The following is an 18,738-nucleotide window of genomic DNA, read 5'->3' as shown; positions in this document are numbered from 1 at the left end:
TAATTGCAATGCCTGCCTCAAGTTATATAAAATTCTATATTTATATAAATGCAATATAATGTACACTTTGCGTGCTTATTGCGTTTCCCTTGCGTTTTCCTTGTATTCCAACATAGTTATGCCTCCCACTTTTGTTTAATTCCAGCTTATTGTGCACCAAGTCGCCTGCTTGGCGCCTCAGCGTTGCGCGCTGGAGGAGCGCGCGCACTTCGCTATCGACCAGAGACCCAGGTCGTCCGCCTCTCACCCCAGTCTCGTCTGACCACGGCATTCGCACGCACTTTTGATCGAGTCCCAGCCTTTGCCGGAACGTGGCAACGCCTGCTTAAAGAGCATCGAGGATCGGCTGCTGAACACGCACGCGGTTTCTTCAGCATGCTGATGACAGATCAAACGTCCACGCAAAGATGACAAGAGAGGCGCCAATGAATCGGTAGCCGATAGTCGAACACTTATCCACATATGTTTCCGGCAAAGGAAGAGCTCGCCTACCCTCGCGTCTGCACGTTGTTCTACATTGAATGTAATAAGAAGGGTAGAAATCATCGAAGCATGTCGCGGGTGGTATCAAGCTGAAGAAGATAGACATCAGGCGGACGCGCAGAGTAACAACGCTCGTTTTTTAATTCCGATCGTAATTTACATTATGAAGGTGGCTTCAGCTTCAGTGTTGTCCGGGACGCGGTCGCTGAAAAGTGGTGAACGCGTTGCTTCGGCTTGGGGATGTGCATCGTGCTCAAATATGCCACGCGCTTTGTCCGCGAAGCATCAGTGAATCCGTAGAACCAGCTGTTTGAGAGAGTTCCGGCTGCTCAAGTTCGCATGTGCGAAGACACGAGGCTCGACCGAATGTACGTACATTTTGCTTTAACTTTTGCCTAAATCGACGATCGCGATACTTTATTATTAGTGACAAATACAACTGTTCTGGCATTTTCGTTGCATTGGCGTTTATCAATTTTACTTTAAACCGAGAATGAAAAAATTGAAAATAAAAATACAATCAATTTAAATATCTCGAAGAAGATCTTTAGAAAAATATTCTTTCAGATTCAAGATGTTGCAAGATCTAAGACCGAACTTAATATTATAGCGTATAATACTGCATGTTCTGTATAGCGTATCGCACGTGTCGAGAAATATGGTAGCCTATCATCGCTCTATCATAGCTCTTATCGCAGGTAGGAGGAACACGCCTGAAACGTGACTAATTATTCTGATTACTCATTTCAGGTATACGATCGATGAATGCATGATTCGGGAAGACGCGCACTCCGTTAAGCATGGGATGCAACCGAACAGATCTAGAAAGAAAATGAATAAAAAATCGAGCGAGACGGAAAGGAAACAAGAGGAGACAGATGCTCACACTCCACGCGCAAATTATTACACAGATACGTTCTTCAATTCATGCGCTGAGATCAGTTAGTCGTGTCGTTGAGAAATATTACGATAGCGTGAGAGCTTGCAGATTGCAATAAAAGCGAACGCTCAATAAACTTGCCTAATAACTTCTAAACGGCGATTTTCGATCACATGTATCGACGAGAAGAGAGAACGACAGGCAAGAGTACATATCCAACGTTTTTAGAAAACAAGAAATAGCTCACGGTCTAGCGATCAAGGAGTAGATACGAGGAAGTGGACGGACAGTATGTCACGTAGTCGTAAATCGATTGGAACATTCAGCGGGACTCGAGTCGCAGGAAGCCTAAAGTTCATTTGTACAATACGATTATAACGAGACCGTCGCTTAATATACACATATGCACACATATACGTGTCGAATCACACAGGGACAAATCGTACTGATTAAAACGAAACGCCCCTTAATGACTGAAAACTCATTCATTAACTGATACACTGCTGGTACACGTTATCGGAGTGATAACGGTTCTCCTCTGCGGTCGACGATTCAGAAGTCTTCCAGACCTACGTAAAACGGCTCACGACCAACCGTGAACACCAAAAGGCTGAGTTACATCGCGAGGAACGCGCAGTCTCCACCTTGTAATCTCGTGATCATTATCATCAGCAAATTCCATGGACCATACGAACATATCACGACCCCGTAGAAGAGATGTGATTGTCAAGAGGGAACAGAGGACAAAAAAGAGAGGCTTTTCTTTCCCGATCAATTCTCAGCTCATCTCTAGATAGACAATCGCATGAAATAAAATCGCATTAAGGCATCGTTACACTTTTGCGGAATTTTCGTGCATCCTTTTAGGATGCGCGTATTGTAAGATATCAATATTGTGCTATGTTCCGATTGATTTGAATTTATGCGCTCCTAAATGCGAATTATTACCTTAGCAAAGCGCGGGCTTTGAGTGAACGATCGCGTTAACAAATGTTTACAGGGATGGTCTGACGACTGATACAAGTGCAATTTGATCGTTGCAAAGAATGGAAAATAGGAGGACCAAGACTGCTCAATTTAATTTTATCTTACAAATTGTTGCTCTGTTAGTGGAAAAGCTCCAATAATGGTAAATGAGGATGTAAGAATACAACTGTCGCCATGTTCCTTTTGTATTACGCGAACAGAATATGCAGCTTAAGTATCGGCGAATCTTAATGAATTTGCGGGGTCCAGTGCAGACGAATCAGCGAGACAGATGCCGAAATAGAACGTGATATCGATATCTGGTTATCGTTGTCACAATAGCATCATGCACTGGACATAATGTATATATTGATAGTGCAGTTCTACTTTACACGTACAAAAGTGTTGGATGCACGCAATCGCTCTGTTATGCGTGAACATCATTCTCCGGAGGAGGTAAAATACTTAATGCACGTAGAAACTATAACTCTTATCTATTTGAAAGCTCAATTATTGATAGCGCGATATATCCTATTTTTATTATTACGCATATTTGAAACAGTCTTAAATATACTTTAATGTATTAAAAATATTTTTCCCCGTTGTCAGGCATTGTTTCGCGGTGGCAAAAAGGCTCTTGATGATGAGCGTGGATCCACCGCGTCATTAATAATCAAGACCAGGCTACAGAAAGGGAGTCTACGGCTACGACGATGGCTGATAGCACTGTTGGTTTTCTTGTTAATGTCGCTTGTCGTTATCAATAGCTACAACACCGGTCAATTTCGGATTATCCGATTCGGAGCAATCGTCAAGGAAAATGGTCAAAGTGACGACGCAACGCGTGAGGATTAAATTACGATTAATTTATTCGTTTTTATTTATAATTATTTGCCTTTATGATATAATTATTTATTTTTATTCCCTTCAACTGACAGTTTGTAAATTTGCAGAAGATTACGTGCAATTGACACCCGCCTACACCTCGATCGGCAGCGGTGGCTTCCTAGTTCACAACAAAGGATGCCGATTACCCGCAATGGACCCTTTTGATCCTGCAGTGCAACGTTTTATAATTAAAGAGAAGCCACTTGTATGCGATCATGGAAACACCCCAACGTTAATTGAATCAAATAACACCGCGTTATTTATTAATTCATTGGCATGGGAGGAACTGTATAACAGCACGGATAACATAAGTTGCTGCTGGCGGCCATTCTGGCGAACGCAAGATCAAGATAATGCCGTTACGTTAGTATTTTATCAAGATTTCATTTATATATGTATATTTTTTATTTCTCCATCTCCATTTCTTTGTCAAAAATTTATTTTAATTACTCATCTATGAGAATTAGTACGTACAATTTCAAATTAATACGAGAACATACTAATATTCCTCCACTGTATGTGCAGATACGACACACAATGCTACTTTTTCCAAGATTCCTATACTGTGGACGCCGAATTCATAAAGGTCGAGTGTTTTCGGAGGAATGAAGTAATCTATAAGGATTACCATGCTTTCCTACCTCGGAAATCTCAAGTAGAGGATAGATGCAAGCAGGCACTGAAGACGGATAGGATCAGCGATCGCCTCAGCGTCCTCGTAGTTGGGCTTGATTCAGTTTCCAGGATGAACTTTCATAGAATGATGCCGAAGACCGTAAAAGCGCTCCAAACCCTCGGCGCCGTCGAGATGCTGGGCTACACCAAGGTCGCTGACAACACGTATCCGAATCTTATCCCGGTGTTGACCGGCCTGAATCAGGACGAGTTGCGCAACGTGTGCTGGCAAAACCACGACAAGACTTTCGACGATTGCCCGCTTCTGTGGAAGAAGTTCAGCGCGGCTGGTTATCGCACGATCTTCGGCGAGGATGCCTGCAGCATGACGACGTTCAATTACCTGAAGCCAGGGTTCAGGGAGCAGCCGACGGATTACTACATGAGGCCGTATTGCATCGGCGCCGAGAACGACATAGGCAATACGCACAAGCTGAACGCGAATCTCTGCATCGGCACTAGAAAGACGTTCGATTGCCTGCTGCACTACACCCGCAAAGCGGCCACGGAGTTCTCCGCGGAGCTTTACTTCGGTTTCATCTGGCAGGCCAGTCTCACCCACGACTACTTCACGTATCCCCAGTTAGGCGACGACTCGTATCGCGACTTCGTCGAGCACGCATCGCGAGAGGGCCTGTTGAATCGCACGGTCCTGATCATGATGAGCGATCATGGGATGAGGTGGGGTGAGTTCCGACAGACATATCAGGGGAGAATCGAAGACAATCTACCTTTTGTCTTCATCGTGCTGCCGAGATGGTGGCGAGAGAAGTATCCGCTGGCCTGGGGGAATCTCAGACGGAACAGCCGCAGCCTCACGACACCCTTCGACCTGCACGAGACCTTAAAAGATCTCCTGAGCCCTTACGTTTTACGCGAGTCGCTTCTCAAGAGACGCATCAAGGCTCAGGCTGCATTCCCTATTCCACGCGGTATCAGTTGGTTCCTACCGGTACCGGACACTCGCACCTGCGACATGGCAGACATATCGAATCACTGGTGCATGTGCCACACCAGCAACAATGTCTCGTTAAATAACACCGGCCTTCAGGACAGCGTGTCGTTCCTGCTTGGAGAACTGAACGATATGCTGAGCAAGTATCCGCTGTGCGCAATGTTGAGCCTAAAATCGATAAAGGATGCGAAGGTATGGCTGGACAAAACGGAGGGCGCAACGTTGATGGATTATACGGTGACCATACAGACCGCGCCGGGTGATGCGATTTTCGAGAGTACAATACGTTACAAAGCGGATGATAACAGTCGTAAATTAGTCGGCTCGGTCAGCAGACTGAACGCGTACGGCACGCAGAGTGCCTGCGTTGATGAGTTTAACATGCGTCTGTATTGCTATTGTCTTTAGGCATGACATATCACAATGATTGATAATGATTTATATTGAAGAATTTAAATCAAAAGGGAATTAATTGCACTTGTGTAATTGGCAGATTTTTTCCTCTTTCTACTGCTTGCAACGAGTCTGACTTAAGGGGGGAGCCTGCTTTAGAACGTTGAAAATAAGGTATAATTTTACGAATTTTTTTGGAGAAACTATACAGCGGATCATTATAAAACTTTGATGCATTTATTAGTACATGTTTAAAGATAAAAAAATTATTTTTTATTTGAATATATCGCCTGTAGAGGTCGTCCTGGAGGCATCTTAGTGCAGCCGGCATTGTAAATTGGTGAGCATCCTCCTGCCTCCAAATTTCATCCAAACTGAAAAATTGAAATATTTTCTTCTTATTTATGAATTCCCATCGTCGATGAACCTTTAATATTCATAAAAACATTAAGTTAAACAATTATTTTTGCATGAAAAAGTTCAAAAACTTTGCCTAAAAATCGTACTTTTGTGTTCTAAGCTCCACCATTTTGACACTTTTCAACTTTTTTCTTCTCTCTTTGGTTCATCGACGATGGGAATTCATAAATAACGAGAAGATATTTCAATTTTTCAGTTTAGACGAAATTTGGAGGCAGGAGAATGCTCACCAATTTGCAATGCCGGCGACGCGGCTGCACTAAGATTTCTCCAAAACGAACTCTACAAGCGATGTATTCAAATAAAAAAATAATTTTTTTATCTTTAAACATGTACTAATAAATGCATAAAAGTTTTATAATGATCCGCTGTATAGTTTCTCCAAAAACAATTCGTAAAATATACCTTATTTTCAGCGTTCTAAAGCAGGCTCCCCCCTTAATGAATAACATATAGAAAAATTTTATAATGATGAAATTTTATAATATTTAAGAAATAAAAATTATTTAAAATGAGTAATTTCAATAAAGTTAATGTGTAAGATTATCATTACTTTAGGGATATATAGATTTGAAATATTGAAATATCTTTTAGGTTCTTTAAATTTAACAATATTCTATAGATTTCTTTCTTAGGTTTTTAGATTCTTTCTCTTAGGAATTCGTGTGGAAAAAGCAAAATAGATATGAGTTGCCATGATCAGCACAAGGATCCAATTAATTCCAAACTGCGATTTAAATATATATTCTCAATCAAAGTTTGGGGTTTAAATTTGATTTGGCGAATTGGACTTACAATGTAAAATTACCTCGAGAAATTCTGTCTGCAATATTTTTGCAACATGTTGCTGCCTTTATCTGATTTCAGAAAACCGAGATAGTATTCGTGATATACAGCTAGTAAAACAGAACAGCGTTAAGAATGTTAACAATATGTTTTACATATCGCTTAAGAATAGATCGTATTAGAAAGCTTTTGTTGCATCACGAGCATTCTACAGAAGTTAATGTTCACTCATACATATGTGATTTCGCATAATTCATTGATTCTCATTCACTCGTGCAATAATATATCTATAGACATTATTATTAACACAAAACTGCCGAACTGTATGCCCCTAAGCAATCATATCGCTCTGCATTTTTCTTCTAGTGTGTTCCTATCTTTACTCGACTTGTACTTGCTTATTGGCTTGTGTATGCAAATGAGACAGCATTGAAGTAATGCGTTTGGCGAAGAAATGCATCTTCATCCATTGTAATTTATGCCAAAATAACTTGTATTTATCATGCCTGCTGTATCATATTACGGATTGCTTCATTATAAAATTACTAATAAAATCTCACTATCTACATAAACCAATATAACAACAACACGTTACGGTGATCAGCTCAGTGACCAAATCGCCGACTATAAAAATAAAAAAGATATTTTATTATCCTTTATGAGTGTACATTTTATCGAAACCATTCTTTCAACTGCGTTAATGATAAGATTACTATTTAGGATATCGTACATGATATACTTTTATTAATTCACTTATTTCCAATATCTTTAATATTAATTTCATACCGAAAAATTGGACGCCTTCAGTCTACAATAATCTTCCGCTAATGCTGTGACAATACCTGTATTCGTATCATACAGGACTCGGAAAAAATTTATAAAAAATATTTAATTTATAAATATTTTTGTACCTTTTGAATGAATAGCGTCTCACGAATCCCCAAGTGGTTTTCTCGGGAAGAAAACGATGGGGCAGATAAAGCGCAGGTGCTGCTTTACTTCCGAACGAAAATAAAGAAATGCGCTAACTTATATAATCGTAAAACGTGCAAAATGCAATGAAGTGTATCGGTAACGAAAAGTGAACCTTTATAGCCATTATATGAGATATAGAACAGAAGTGTTGAAAGACACTGCACGCACTATGCCTCTCTAACATGATAAAAATACATTATAACATTTATTTCAGCTCAAGTAATACTTTCTTTAAGAAAAACACTTTTTTAAAAAGAGTGTTTTTATTTTTGTTTTACTTTTTATGTTTCAAAATGTTTTTACGAAGTTTATATAAGCTATAACTCTGAAAGACTATATATATATATATATATATATATATATACTCGTATATTAAATTATATATATATATATATAATTTAATATATTAAATTATATATATATATATATAATTTAATATACGAGTCTACGATACAGACTTCCAAACTATATGTATACAATATTTAAGATATGGATATATTTGAATTAAAAAAGGGACTACAAATGTATCGTATGTTTATTAATCCCATTGTGATAATAACGATAATTTCGTATAATCATTATTCACTTACTTATGTTCATATCCAGAATTCGTTTACGATCGTCATTGGCCATGTTTACACTGTTACAATCATCTTTCTTACTTCGTGAATTAAATGCAAAATTTATTCACACGCATACACCACACGTATCAATCTCTCATACATCACTCATGTAATTTATTCGAACACAAAATAATTTAATTAATTAAATACATTGCTCACAGTTGACAGCTGGCTAATGATATCAATCTGGCTGATGGTATCCATTCAAATAACTGGCAATAAGTTGCAAACCAACAGACTCTAGTCTTTTGCTAATCTAAATGAAATGTCTGTGTACTGATATTGAAGACCTATGTAGAATCACGTATGTATTCATATATGATTATATAGAAACATAATCATATATGATTCATTCAGTGGAGAAAACGGAATACCAGAGCCAATGTGTATATTTTTAACGGGGAAGCAAAGAAGAATCCTTTCTAGCGCAAACGTACGGTATCAAGACATACAGTTCCATCAAAGCACTCGCTTGGCATTAAATTTGTACACATATTGCACTTAAATGCTTAAACGCCTCGTATACCGTTATACACTCGGTTTACGGAGGTCTGCTGTAGCAATTTCTTTATGTCTGAAAAATAAAAAAGATGGTTTACAAATCACGATAATTCCAGCTTTCTTCCAGCGATAAACGCAGACGTGACCGTGTCTCCTTTCTTTTATTTTCAGCTTACCTTCTTTCTGCTCGTCCGTGAATTCTGTATCAGGGAATGCGACGTCGAAGGTAACATACAAAGTGCCATGGAGATTGTTGTTCTCGTAATTAGGCATCCCCTCCCCCTTTTTCCGGATACGCGCGCCGTGTTTGGTAATCTTGTCCCTCTGAATGGCCACTTTGTGGCCGTCTAAGTGCTTTATGTCTATTGTGAAACCTGTTAGAGCGTCTTGCATAGATATGGTGATGTTCGTGTACAGGTCATCGCCTCTTCTTTCGAAGACAGGATGTGGTATCGTACATATTCTGTAAAAGAGAATTAAAATATAAAATAAAATACACGACTGCATTATTTCAAATTTACTTGAAGCTGATTTACGCACTTTAATATCAGATCCCCTGGCTCCCCGTCAAGATGCGGCTCTCCCTCCGCAGTGAACTTGGTTTCTTGTCCGTCCACCATTCCCGGTTCGACCTCCACCTCCAACGTACGTTCCTCATTTACCAACTTTACATTCGGACACTCCGAGCACACCGCTTGCTGCGTCATTTGGAATCTGCCGTTTCCCAAGTTGCGCGTAACTAATTCCTGTCTGCAATTGCACTTTCTTGTACCCTTCGCTGCCTTTATAACTGCTTTATTTCTCGTGATCTAAAATGACAGTAACGAGATAAGTTAAAGGCGATAAAATAAAGGTTGCACTACTGCGTCATTCGTAACTAAAAATTTTACCTCAATAAAATTTCCACTATATAATTCTTCTAGAGTAACGTGTAAGTCTATTACTACATTCGATCCTTTCGGAGTCTCGTGCTGATGATGAGATTCACCACCAAAGTGGAAACTGAAATCTCCGAAGAAACTTGCAAAAGGGTCCATGTTACCATTCATCATGCCATCTTTTTTCAAACACTCCTCTCCACATCTGTCGTACATTTCTCTCTTCTCAGGATCCGACAGTACCTCGTAAGCCGCTCCTAGGTCTTGAAACTTTTGGGAAGCGTCCGGGTCATCTTTATTCTTGTCTGGATGCAATTCTTTTGCTAACTGCCTGTAAGCCTTCTTTATTGCGTGTGTGCTCGCACTACGTGATAAACCTAATATATTATAAAAATCTCTCCTGCAAAAAGAGATCATTTTAATAAAAAAAAAGTTGGATAAACTAGGAAAATGGATGCTTCTTGCAAAGTTTTCTTTTTGCGCAATTACAGGATTGAAAGTAGAATTTTTATCTCTGACAAAATTTGAAAAATTTCTGAATTTTCGTGGCAAATTGTACAAAGTGAACTGACATGCATCGAAGGAGGTTATTTGACCCAGTGTCCGTAAATACGATTGGAATTAATGCACGGAGAACTGCTACGAAAAGAGGACACTTTCGTTACTTACCCGGCTATTGACAATACGATATATGTTGTTAAATTAACAAATAGTACCCAATTTAATTTTAACCCTGCCATCCTAGCAGACGTTTCACAAACACCCAAGTGTATCGGAGCTTAAATCGTGGGCGTCTCTCATTGGTTCCGCGAAGAGGCCTAATTTAATTTCCACGACTAGCGGATTCGCTTAGGGCGTATCGCAATCAGTGATACCATCGACGAGGTACTATTAAAGACGGTTGACCGTACATAAATTTTCGCGGCTGTAAAGTGCATCTGAAGATTCGAAATAATCGAAAATTGTATTAATTATCGACTGGTTTTAATCAGTTATTAAACTTTGCGTTTTAACTGTTAAATATATAATATGTGAAACCGATTTTGCAATTATTTTCTGATATTTTGTACGTGAACATTTACAATGCTTGCAGTTTTGCGAAATTTTATTTTTCGCCGCAATATTAATCGACAACTGATTATAAAAAGTTTTTTATTTACGCAACTGTTGCAATTTCCATATGGACAAAACTGCCTTTCAAGATAAAACTTGCTCTCGATACTATTCTTCGATCTATCGATACGACTTTAGTCGCGCGTTTTACTTTGCTGTAATTATGCATGTATTGGTCGATCTGTAACATAACCTATCACGCAGTCTCATGTTTTAAGATTTTATAAAGTTTAAAAGAAGAATCGCTGTGAGTTTGATACTCCAAAGATGACATCGCTTCTAAATAGGTTTCCATTTTTTCACAAATTCTTAAAACAAAGGTATTTAATTAATTACTTCATAAAATGCGTTTCATTGTATAAATATTATTTACACATGTACGTTTGATGTTGCAAATGAACAATTTCATAGTAACTCGTTTTTTTTTTAATTTTTAGTGTCGATATGATTTCTGTCCCGAAGCGGGATATAATACGACCCAGACTGCGTCATCCACAGTGGCTTCCAAGACCAGAGCGCAGTGTATGTAATTAGTACTCAACCAATTTATTCTTGTTTCTGTGTAATATTTTAATATGTGGTATTACATGATCCATGAAGGAAATCTACGAAGTAAAATAAAATTTTTCTTTCTAGCGATACCCTGAAACCATAACGGAATCTAATAAGCAGTTTCTTGACGAAGTGGTGAAAGACAAATTGCATTTTTCTAAGACCTCCCCTTTAAAAATAGACACGATCGAACCGGTCGCAGAGTGGAGACGAGGAATGAAGCGTACAGGTTTAATCGCCAAAAAAATAGGAATCTATCCGTTATGGCTGAAAAATGGGAAGAAAGTTCTCGCAACATTGCTCCAGGCAAGACGATCAGCTTTGGTTCTAGATAAATTCAGATAAAAAAAGCGTTGCTTGTTCTCTTTTTCAGTATTCATGTATCTTGCCATTCATACGTTCATTGCAACTTAATTTGTTACTCTTAGATTGTCGACAACGAAGTAGTAAAGTACATACCACCACATAAATTTTACCCTCAAATTGGTGCTGCTAAACCATTGGTGCAAATCAAAAGGAGATTGGGATGCCTTATAGTAGGAGCGGAAAATATCAATCCACAATTGGTGCGTAGTCCAGGAATCGTCCGAACGTTTTTCTAGCTTTTAAGAGAATTCACGTCAGCGGCTGTCCTATTATTGCGCAGATTACCAAAGAGTACAGCGGTATCTTCAACGTCACTGGCGTTACACCGAAACGCATACTGAGAAGATTCATGATATCTCCTCAGGCAGCGTTACAGCCAGGAACTCCCTTGTGCGCCGCACATTTTAGGCCGGGAGAGGTCGTCGACATCCGTGGAAAAACGTAAATAATAATTTTCCGCGTTTTATGAAAGAAGTAGAATAACGATTAAGCATGCCAACGAGTCGGAAAAAAATTGAAGCACGTGAATTCCATCCAGGGTAGACCGTGGCTTCCAAGGGGTCATGAAACGATGGGGCTTCAAGGGGATGCCTGCCTCTCACGGAGTGACCAAGACCCACAGGAGGCCTGGAAATATCGGTTCGGGTGGTACGAAAGCTCGAGTCATGCCCGGCACCAAGATGCCTGGACACATGGGTAACAGGTGGCGAGTGCTTAGAGGTGTCAAGGTAAGCCGCAGATTTACATCTCGAGTGCCGATACTGCCTAAAGACGCGTACGAAGTCATTCCGAGATTTAAAACATCATCAACTCGCAACACTTTCTCACTCGTCTCATTGATTGTTTTAATTACGAAATGATTTTTATAGATTCTACGGATAAACACGAAGTACAATGTACTTTGGGTCATGGCGAATAATGTACCTGGCGAGACCAACAATTACTGTTACATCTTCGATACGATACTTCCGTTGAGAAGATTGAAAACAGCACCGAGTTTCCCGACGTACTTGCCGACCATCGACGAGCAACCGCTTCCGGAAGAGCTGTATTCAGAAGACGTGCACTCATTCACGGATCCCACGATAGAATTCAAAGAAGAATCCTAATTTCATTTTTATAGTATTAAATAAAAAAATGTGTATGATTATAGATAAAGCGAATCGCTGTTATTCACGTGAACAACGTGAAGTTTTACACACTTTTTTTCCCCCGTGCAAGTCCATTAAATGTAAATTACAGTGACCAAGGATGGCACAAGCATCGACTGTTAATCGAGTCAAAGTGAAACTGTCGATTTACGATCGAGTTATGCCGCGCGTTGGAATTTTATTGTTTGTCTGCTAATTTGTACAGAAAAATGTCGACACTTATCAATTATGCTAGCAGAGTAGTCAATTGATTCATTTATTAATCAATATCATTATAAATTTAACATGCCTAAAATATACACGAATTATTTTATAAAAGTAATATCGCTAACCAAGACTCGTCCTGAGTTAGAGTGGAGAGCAGCACAATCAAGCAATAGAAAGACTTTTTCTTCTTTTCGTTCCCTGTGCATCTCAGTGTGTGGGTACAATCTCACTAGAATAATTTATCCGCAGGAGCTAGCTGCGCTCGGCTAAAGACTCCGCTAATACGTTTATCATATATTATAAAAGAAACAAAGGGGGTAACATATACATTTTATACGAGAAAAAAAACAGTATACAGATGTACACTATACGATTATCAACCTTTTCTCCATTCCGTAAAGAGCAATTTGTGCAATTTTCTCTGTATACGGAAATAAGTTGATAGATCATACGTTTAGATTAACAAACGCAACAATTGTTGTTGTTCACCAATCATAAATTTATATTGCCATGCTTTCATTCGAGTAGTGAAAGGAGATGTAGAAATAGGAAAGATAAAGCAAGAATGGCTCCGCGTTGGAGCTTGTCGGGGGGACGGCACGATCGGATAAGCAAGTGGAGGCCCTCTCAGAATTTGAAACCTCCGCTCGGAATACTATTCGTCTGATCGAATTCGAAAGCTCCTTCGTGCGATGTCAGTGGTGTATCATCCGCCTGGAATTAACAAACGTCGAATCAATAATGCTTCACACGTGACATTGCGTTAACGCGCGCGACTTGCGTCTCGAGCAATGAAATCATTAATAGAATTAAAAAGATACTTTACCTCCTCCGAAAAGTATTGTTCGATGATGTCGTACGCTAATTTGTAGATTTCTACATTCTCATGATTTTGCAACGCCTCAATCTTGTCCAAGCCTGGAAAATGGTAATTAAAAATGTTTTAATCATTTTTTCATACTCCACTGTAGTCGCAAATATGCATGAAGGTAAAAGGATAAATGTGTCATCTCAGAAATAATGACGTATACTAACCGGAGCATTCTTCAATCATGTTCGCCAATTGCTCAACTTGTTGTCCAGCAAGTTTCAGCATATTATGTATACCGTCCAACACCACCTGTACAACTTGAGTATCTTTACAAGACAAAAGATCGCAGAATGGAGCGATCACTCCTTCCTGTATAAGTCGTGCAACCTGATCTCTATTACCACTTATTGTAAGATTACTAATTGCCCATGCAGCTTCTTTTTGTGTTTGAAATTCTCCCTACAAGTACGAACATGCATGTATAAACAGAAGAAATTTGAGTTGGATGGATCGCCTCGATGGGGCGACTCGCGTACTTACTTTTGCTAAATTACGGATAATAAGTGGTAGAAGTCCGGCATCTATAACAGCTTGGACCTGCGACTGATTGCCAGCGGTAATGTTTGACAGAAACCATACCGCCTCTTTACAGATTTTCTCTTTCGGATGAGTCAACAGATTGGGGAAGTGCGAGAGGGCGTCGCAATTCAAGACGATTTGCGTCTGCTCGTCCGTGCCGGTCACGATATTTCCAATCGCTCTCAAGGCAACGGTCTGCACTTTGACTTCTTTGTGCGATAAAAGCGGTATTAAACGAGGTACGACACCGCTATCTATAACCATTTGAATTTGTTCGTTGCCACCGTCAGTCAAGTAGCTCAAGGCCCACACCGTGTCAACAAGAATCTATGAAAAAAATCATTAATCGTGTAGTCATTAAAAATTCATAAATCGCGTATTTTCCGTTCCCCGGAAAAGAAATTACTTATTAATATCTGTTCACGTGATGATACCCATGTACATACGTGTATACATGTGCGTACATCGGAACACTTACATTAATATCATTGTGATGAATAAGCACATTCAGAGCAGGCAAAATATCCTTTATGGTTTCGACCGGTGGCGGTGGATCTTTATTTCTACATAAGTTTACAATAACCCAAGTTACATTACGTAGAAATGTAATGGGTATATCTGGCTTAATAAACGTTAGCAACGGTGTCACAACACCAAGCTGGATAACATAGTCCCTAGGTACTGGACCGTCCCCAATAATGTTACCTAAAAAGACAAGTATACATACATACGTAACATGCTAACGCATTATATGTAACTGCATTTTCAAATACCTACTATTTATTCTCAATAAAACTAAGACGAACATTTTAATTTTGCTTATCACGTGAAATCAAACTCATTGCAACAGTAATCCTACATCCAATCATTCCCGATCTCGTTATTTCACGCAGATATCTTTTCTGTACGCGGAATTCAATTTTTCTGGAAATCTAATCTAAAACCCTCTAATAGTAATAATTCTAGAATTTTGGTTAATTTTCTAACAAAATGCGACGCGTGTTTTTTTGTTTTTTAACATCTGATTGTTTTGCGCGAAAAATTATTTTTATCGCAAATTGTTTTGAAAAATTACGATCTGGTGAACACATGAAATATATACAGAACATAAAATAAAATAATAAAATATACATGCATAAAAACCAGTGCTGAATTATTGGAACACAAATTAATTTCTCTATTCGCTAGATGCTGCTATTCAGATTTCATGATATAATAATTATACTCCTTGATTGTACATGCTTTGAATAACTGTCTACAATAAATCTACAGCTAAACTTTTTAAAGGTGATACATAAAGATATATAATTTTATACATAATTTAAATAATTTATAAATTTATACACATATTTATAATCAGATGAAACATACCTAAGGCCCACACAGCTTGTTCACATACATTTTGTTGATTTGAAGACAACAAATCCATGAAAAGTGGAACTGCACCAGCATTAACTACAGCCTGTGTTTGAACTGATGTTCCACTTGCAATATTTGTTAAAGCCCAGGCTGCTTCAAATTGCAAAGATGCACTAGAAATAAATTATATTAATAAAGTAGTTTTATAAATGTCTTTCACTCACATAGAAGACAATCACACATAATCTTTTTGTATGTTGTAATAATATTACAACATACAAAATACATATTGTTTCTAAAATTAGAAATAAAATAAGTTCGACATGTATATATTTTCACAGGCAGCTTTTCTTTACCTGTTGTTTTCACGAAGACAATTAACTAAGATTGGTAAAATACCGCTTTCTATTAATGGATCAATAGGTGGATTACGATCTGAAGATAATAATTTTCTTGCCGACTGTACAGCTTGTAATCGTACTGCTGGATCAGAACTAGCTGCGTTTGCTACTAGGTCCTCCAAACCAATCTTTGTCAGATGTTTATCAATGTCATCTTCATCTATTCAGAAAAATAATGCGGTGTCCTTTAACTTATGTATGTTCATGTACATGTCTGATTAAAATGTCCTTAATGTATGATCTCTTAACTCGTGCATTGAGTTACACATACAAAATATTAACAAGTATTTGAAACATTTAAAATTAAATTCTGTTATTAGAAAAATATATATTTTTCCAAAAGCGCTAGTACTTTTAAATTTCATGTAGATCTGACACATTCTTTATTTTTAGAGAGAACATAACTTGTACAAAACATCTTTTCGTATCATGTTACAAACTAAGCAAAACAATAAACGAAAGTGAATATATATTGCAATAATTTTATATAAAATAAAAGAAATGATTATTTTTAAGTATTACCTGTTGAATCTGTTATAGGTACATTTCTTCTTTTCTGTAAAGTCTCTTCCCGTTTATTTTTACGTAATTCTACTGTCACTTCATTGCGTCTTCTTCTCATCTCCTAAAAACATTAATAATAATATTAGTTTTATGCTGTTACATCTAAATTATAAAACACTTTAATTTCTGGAATAAAATTGATTTAATTTGCTCAACCTCACCATGTTGTGTACGCGCGCGCATATAAATAATATTTTATAAAATTTTTCAGTAAGTAACCACAAACTGAACTAATCACATATGCAACATTTTTGTTATAAAAGTATAACATTTCTTCCAAAAGATATAGTATCAGCAGATAAGTAAGTTTGAAACGATTGTTTCAAATGGTATTTAGATTCCATTCTCAAAATGTAATACATATTATTTATGATAATAATATTTATTATTATTTACTACTATGATATATTTTTCTATCAATTATAAAATTACAAAATTCAATTATGAAAAATCTGGCAATAGAAACTACCAGAATATTCATATCTGTACAATTTCTCTTAAAAATGCTATTTGTTCATGGGTGGCTGCCTTATTTATTTACCTTTACAACATTTGCATAAATATTCAATGTAGAAACAATTAAATATTTATTATTTAAGCAATAATTTTCCAGAAACAAAATTATTCAAAATAGAGTTTTGGGCAAGTTTCTCATGGTAATGAAACATTAATGAAGCAAAGTAAGATTAATAAATTCTATAATTATACAGAACCATTACAGAACTATTCAATTATACTTTACATAAATGACACGTATGGCAAATACATTTTTGGTTTAAAGATCTTTATATGTATAATATCGTATGGCTATCCTCAACATAGCAATACGTCTCAACATAATCATCGAATGACAAACAAAATGTTAATGTAACAAGCTGCAAAAGCGGCAACAACTAATGTAAAAGAGAATAAACGGAGGGAACAAAAAAAAAAGAAACCCAGGCAAAAGGGCAGAAAAGGAAGCCGTGACGAAATGAACAGCCACAGGAAGGAAAAAATTACGGGAATGCGGGAAAAGGCAATGAAAAAACGACTGCGAAAAGGGAAAAGGCGCAGAAAGTGCGAAAGGGGAGCAATTACGATACGTGCGAGCGCGTGCACGAGTCGACGGGGAAAATGGCACTGTACGGAGTCGCGCAGAGGCGCGAAGGAGTCTCGAACCGTGACGAATCTCCTGTCACGCGAGAGGCTGGAGGCGAGAGAGCGACGGCGCTACGATTTTACTCACGTCCTGATCCTTGCCCTTGTTCTTAAACACCATCATTCGGTTCTTATTTAGCATCGGGACGTCGGCCGCCATTTTTTCAATAACCAATGTTCGTGCTCGCGTAGGTAAATGTGTGCCGGCACGCGGTTCGTCGTCGTATGCGTCGTCGCTCGTGCGAGAAGTCGGCGCGTCCAACTCGCGCCTACGTTCGGGCCGCTCTCTTCGTCACGAAGATCCGACTGCGATATCCGTTTTTCCGATCCCGTTCGCGCTCTATATAGACAACTTCATCCCACGAGTCACTGTGATACGGTGTATCGATGTGCAGTATCATGCGTAACACTCGGTCGCGTAACCGTCGCCGCCGCAGCAACCCGACGCCTGGTGCTTTCGTGCCTTCTTGGCTTCGCCCCTTCGCTGTCCGCGCTCAGGCTGGCTCGGTTATTCCTCGTCTTTTTCTCCTTCTCTCTTCCTTTTTTCTTCTTACAGTCGACACCAACCGTAACTGCTGTCGGAGCAGGAAAAGATCACGGTTTTCATCCCAGCGTTCACAAAAGAACGCGAAATGATATTGGAGCTACTCCTGTACCTTTCAGCTGCACTCTCCGTGCACTTTCTGCACTCGATCGAAATTAACGTACGAATCAGCATGGGAACGAGTAACAGGAGGAGAAAGGAGGTAAATTGAAGGGTATAAAGGAGCTAGAAGTGAAAAGAAATTTAATATCGCGAAGGGAGAGTACATTTTGGGACCCTAGTACGCCGCGCACCAGCGCGATCCAAGAGAGGACGCGTATGGCCACGCCGGCACCCGCAATGGAGTTTCAGTGGAATCGTGGTCGCGCGATGACAGCGCCAGCTGTGTCCAGTTCCTAGAATCAAAATGAATAGAATTTCGTGGAATTTCGTAGATGCTGCCATTACGTTTTTACGTTTGCAAAAATTTATTCCCATTTTGCTAAATGATTAGTCATCATATTTTTTTCCCCTTTGAAGTGCGTTTTG

The 18,738-nt window shown here is 38.6% G+C and overlaps 5 protein-coding genes across 6 annotated transcripts in view; 2 read left to right on the top strand and 3 right to left on the bottom strand.

Annotated features, from left to right (window-relative positions):
- The first annotated feature begins 213 nt into the window (after nucleotides 1–213).
- Nucleotides 214–5,310, top strand: LOC105275672. 2 transcript variants are annotated; one of them, XM_011332681.3, is made up of 6 exons: nucleotides 214–851; nucleotides 1,051–1,144; nucleotides 1,234–2,785; nucleotides 2,939–3,173; nucleotides 3,283–3,580; nucleotides 3,743–5,310. In XM_011332681.3, exons 3-6 carry the CDS (start codon nucleotides 2,690–2,692, stop codon nucleotides 5,253–5,255), a joined length of 2,142 nt encoding a protein of 713 aa, XP_011330983.1. In that variant the 5' UTR covers nucleotides 214–851; nucleotides 1,051–1,144; nucleotides 1,234–2,689; the 3' UTR covers nucleotides 5,256–5,310. The 2 variants fall into 2 exon arrangements, with proteins under 2 accessions (XP_011330983.1, XP_011330982.1); XM_011332680.3 differs by lacking the exon at nucleotides 1,051–1,144.
- A 2,628-nt stretch (nucleotides 5,311–7,938) lies between these two features.
- Nucleotides 7,939–10,239, bottom strand: LOC105275673 (dnaJ homolog shv). The gene is made up of 5 exons (XM_011332682.3): nucleotides 10,093–10,239; nucleotides 9,436–9,823; nucleotides 9,086–9,354; nucleotides 8,722–9,008; nucleotides 7,939–8,618 (listed from the first exon to the last, which is right to left on the bottom strand). The coding sequence occupies exons 1-5, from the start codon at nucleotides 10,161–10,163 to the stop codon at nucleotides 8,554–8,556; spliced, it is 1,080 nt and encodes a 359-aa protein (XP_011330984.1). The 5' UTR covers nucleotides 10,164–10,239; the 3' UTR covers nucleotides 7,939–8,553.
- A 432-nt stretch (nucleotides 10,240–10,671) lies between these two features.
- LOC105275674 (39S ribosomal protein L3, mitochondrial) lies at nucleotides 10,672–12,636 on the top strand. The gene is made up of 7 exons (XM_011332683.3): nucleotides 10,672–10,856; nucleotides 10,974–11,058; nucleotides 11,173–11,394; nucleotides 11,517–11,654; nucleotides 11,735–11,895; nucleotides 11,993–12,182; nucleotides 12,324–12,636. The coding sequence occupies exons 1-7, from the start codon at nucleotides 10,804–10,806 to the stop codon at nucleotides 12,561–12,563; spliced, it is 1,089 nt and encodes a 362-aa protein (XP_011330985.1). The 5' UTR covers nucleotides 10,672–10,803; the 3' UTR covers nucleotides 12,564–12,636.
- A 195-nt stretch (nucleotides 12,637–12,831) lies between these two features.
- LOC105275679 (importin subunit alpha-4) lies at nucleotides 12,832–18,231 on the bottom strand. Its single transcript, XM_011332693.3, has 9 exons — nucleotides 17,755–18,231; nucleotides 16,485–16,587; nucleotides 15,918–16,122; nucleotides 15,574–15,734; nucleotides 14,681–14,907; nucleotides 14,164–14,529; nucleotides 13,848–14,082; nucleotides 13,639–13,730; nucleotides 12,832–13,526 (listed from the first exon to the last, which is right to left on the bottom strand). The coding sequence occupies exons 1-9, from the start codon at nucleotides 17,824–17,826 to the stop codon at nucleotides 13,440–13,442; spliced, it is 1,548 nt and encodes a 515-aa protein (XP_011330995.1). The 5' UTR covers nucleotides 17,827–18,231; the 3' UTR covers nucleotides 12,832–13,439.
- LOC105275675 (dedicator of cytokinesis protein 7) overlaps nucleotides 18,214–18,738 on the bottom strand; it is a 143,885-nt gene continuing 143,360 nt past the window's right edge. Inside the window, exon 22 of the transcript XR_893273.2 lies at nucleotides 18,214–18,605. The gene's annotated coding sequence lies outside the window, so the exon portion shown is untranslated. The remainder of the gene's footprint in view (nucleotides 18,606–18,738) is intronic.

The sequence above is a fragment of the Ooceraea biroi genome, chromosome 8 (assembly GCF_003672135.1).
Source record: "Ooceraea biroi isolate clonal line C1 chromosome 8, Obir_v5.4, whole genome shotgun sequence".
In the NCBI taxonomy this organism is placed as follows: Eukaryota; Metazoa; Arthropoda; class Insecta; order Hymenoptera; family Formicidae; genus Ooceraea; species Ooceraea biroi.
Note: the sequence above shows the minus strand (reverse complement) of the source record. Positions and strands in the feature narration are given on the sequence as shown.

Coding starts and splice junctions, on each gene's coding strand:
- LOC105275672 (XM_011332680.3), top strand. CDS start 2,690: ATGTATATATTGATAGTGCAGTTCTACTTTACACGTACAAAAGTGTTG. Junction 2,786..2,938: donor AACATCATTCTCCGGAGGAG/GTAAAATACTTA, acceptor CCCCGTTGTCAG/GCATTGTTTCGCGGTGGCAA. Junction 3,174..3,282: donor TCAAAGTGACGACGCAACGC/GTGAGGATTAAA, acceptor GTAAATTTGCAG/AAGATTACGTGCAATTGACA.
- LOC105275673 (XM_011332682.3), bottom strand. CDS start 10,163: ATGGCAGGGTTAAAATTAAATTGGGTACTATTTGTTAATTTAACAACA. Junction 9,824..10,092: donor ATCGTATTGTCAATAGCCGG/GTAAGTAACGAA, acceptor CTCTTTTTGCAG/GAGAGATTTTTATAATATAT. Junction 9,355..9,435: donor ATAGTGGAAATTTTATTGAG/GTAAAATTTTTA, acceptor CTGTCATTTTAG/ATCACGAGAAATAAAGCAGT.
- LOC105275674 (XM_011332683.3), top strand. CDS start 10,804: ATGACATCGCTTCTAAATAGGTTTCCATTTTTTCACAAATTCTTAAAA. Junction 11,896..11,992: donor GTCGACATCCGTGGAAAAAC/GTAAATAATAAT, acceptor AATTCCATCCAG/GGTAGACCGTGGCTTCCAAG. Junction 12,183..12,323: donor GAGTGCTTAGAGGTGTCAAG/GTAAGCCGCAGA, acceptor TGATTTTTATAG/ATTCTACGGATAAACACGAA.
- LOC105275679 (XM_011332693.3), bottom strand. CDS start 17,826: ATGGCGGCCGACGTCCCGATGCTAAATAAGAACCGAATGATGGTGTTT. Junction 16,123..16,484: donor ACCTATAACAGATTCAACAG/GTAATACTTAAA, acceptor TTTTCTGAATAG/ATGAAGATGACATTGATAAA. Junction 15,735..15,917: donor TGTCTTCGTGAAAACAACAG/GTAAAGAAAAGC, acceptor ATTTATTTCTAG/TGCATCTTTGCAATTTGAAG.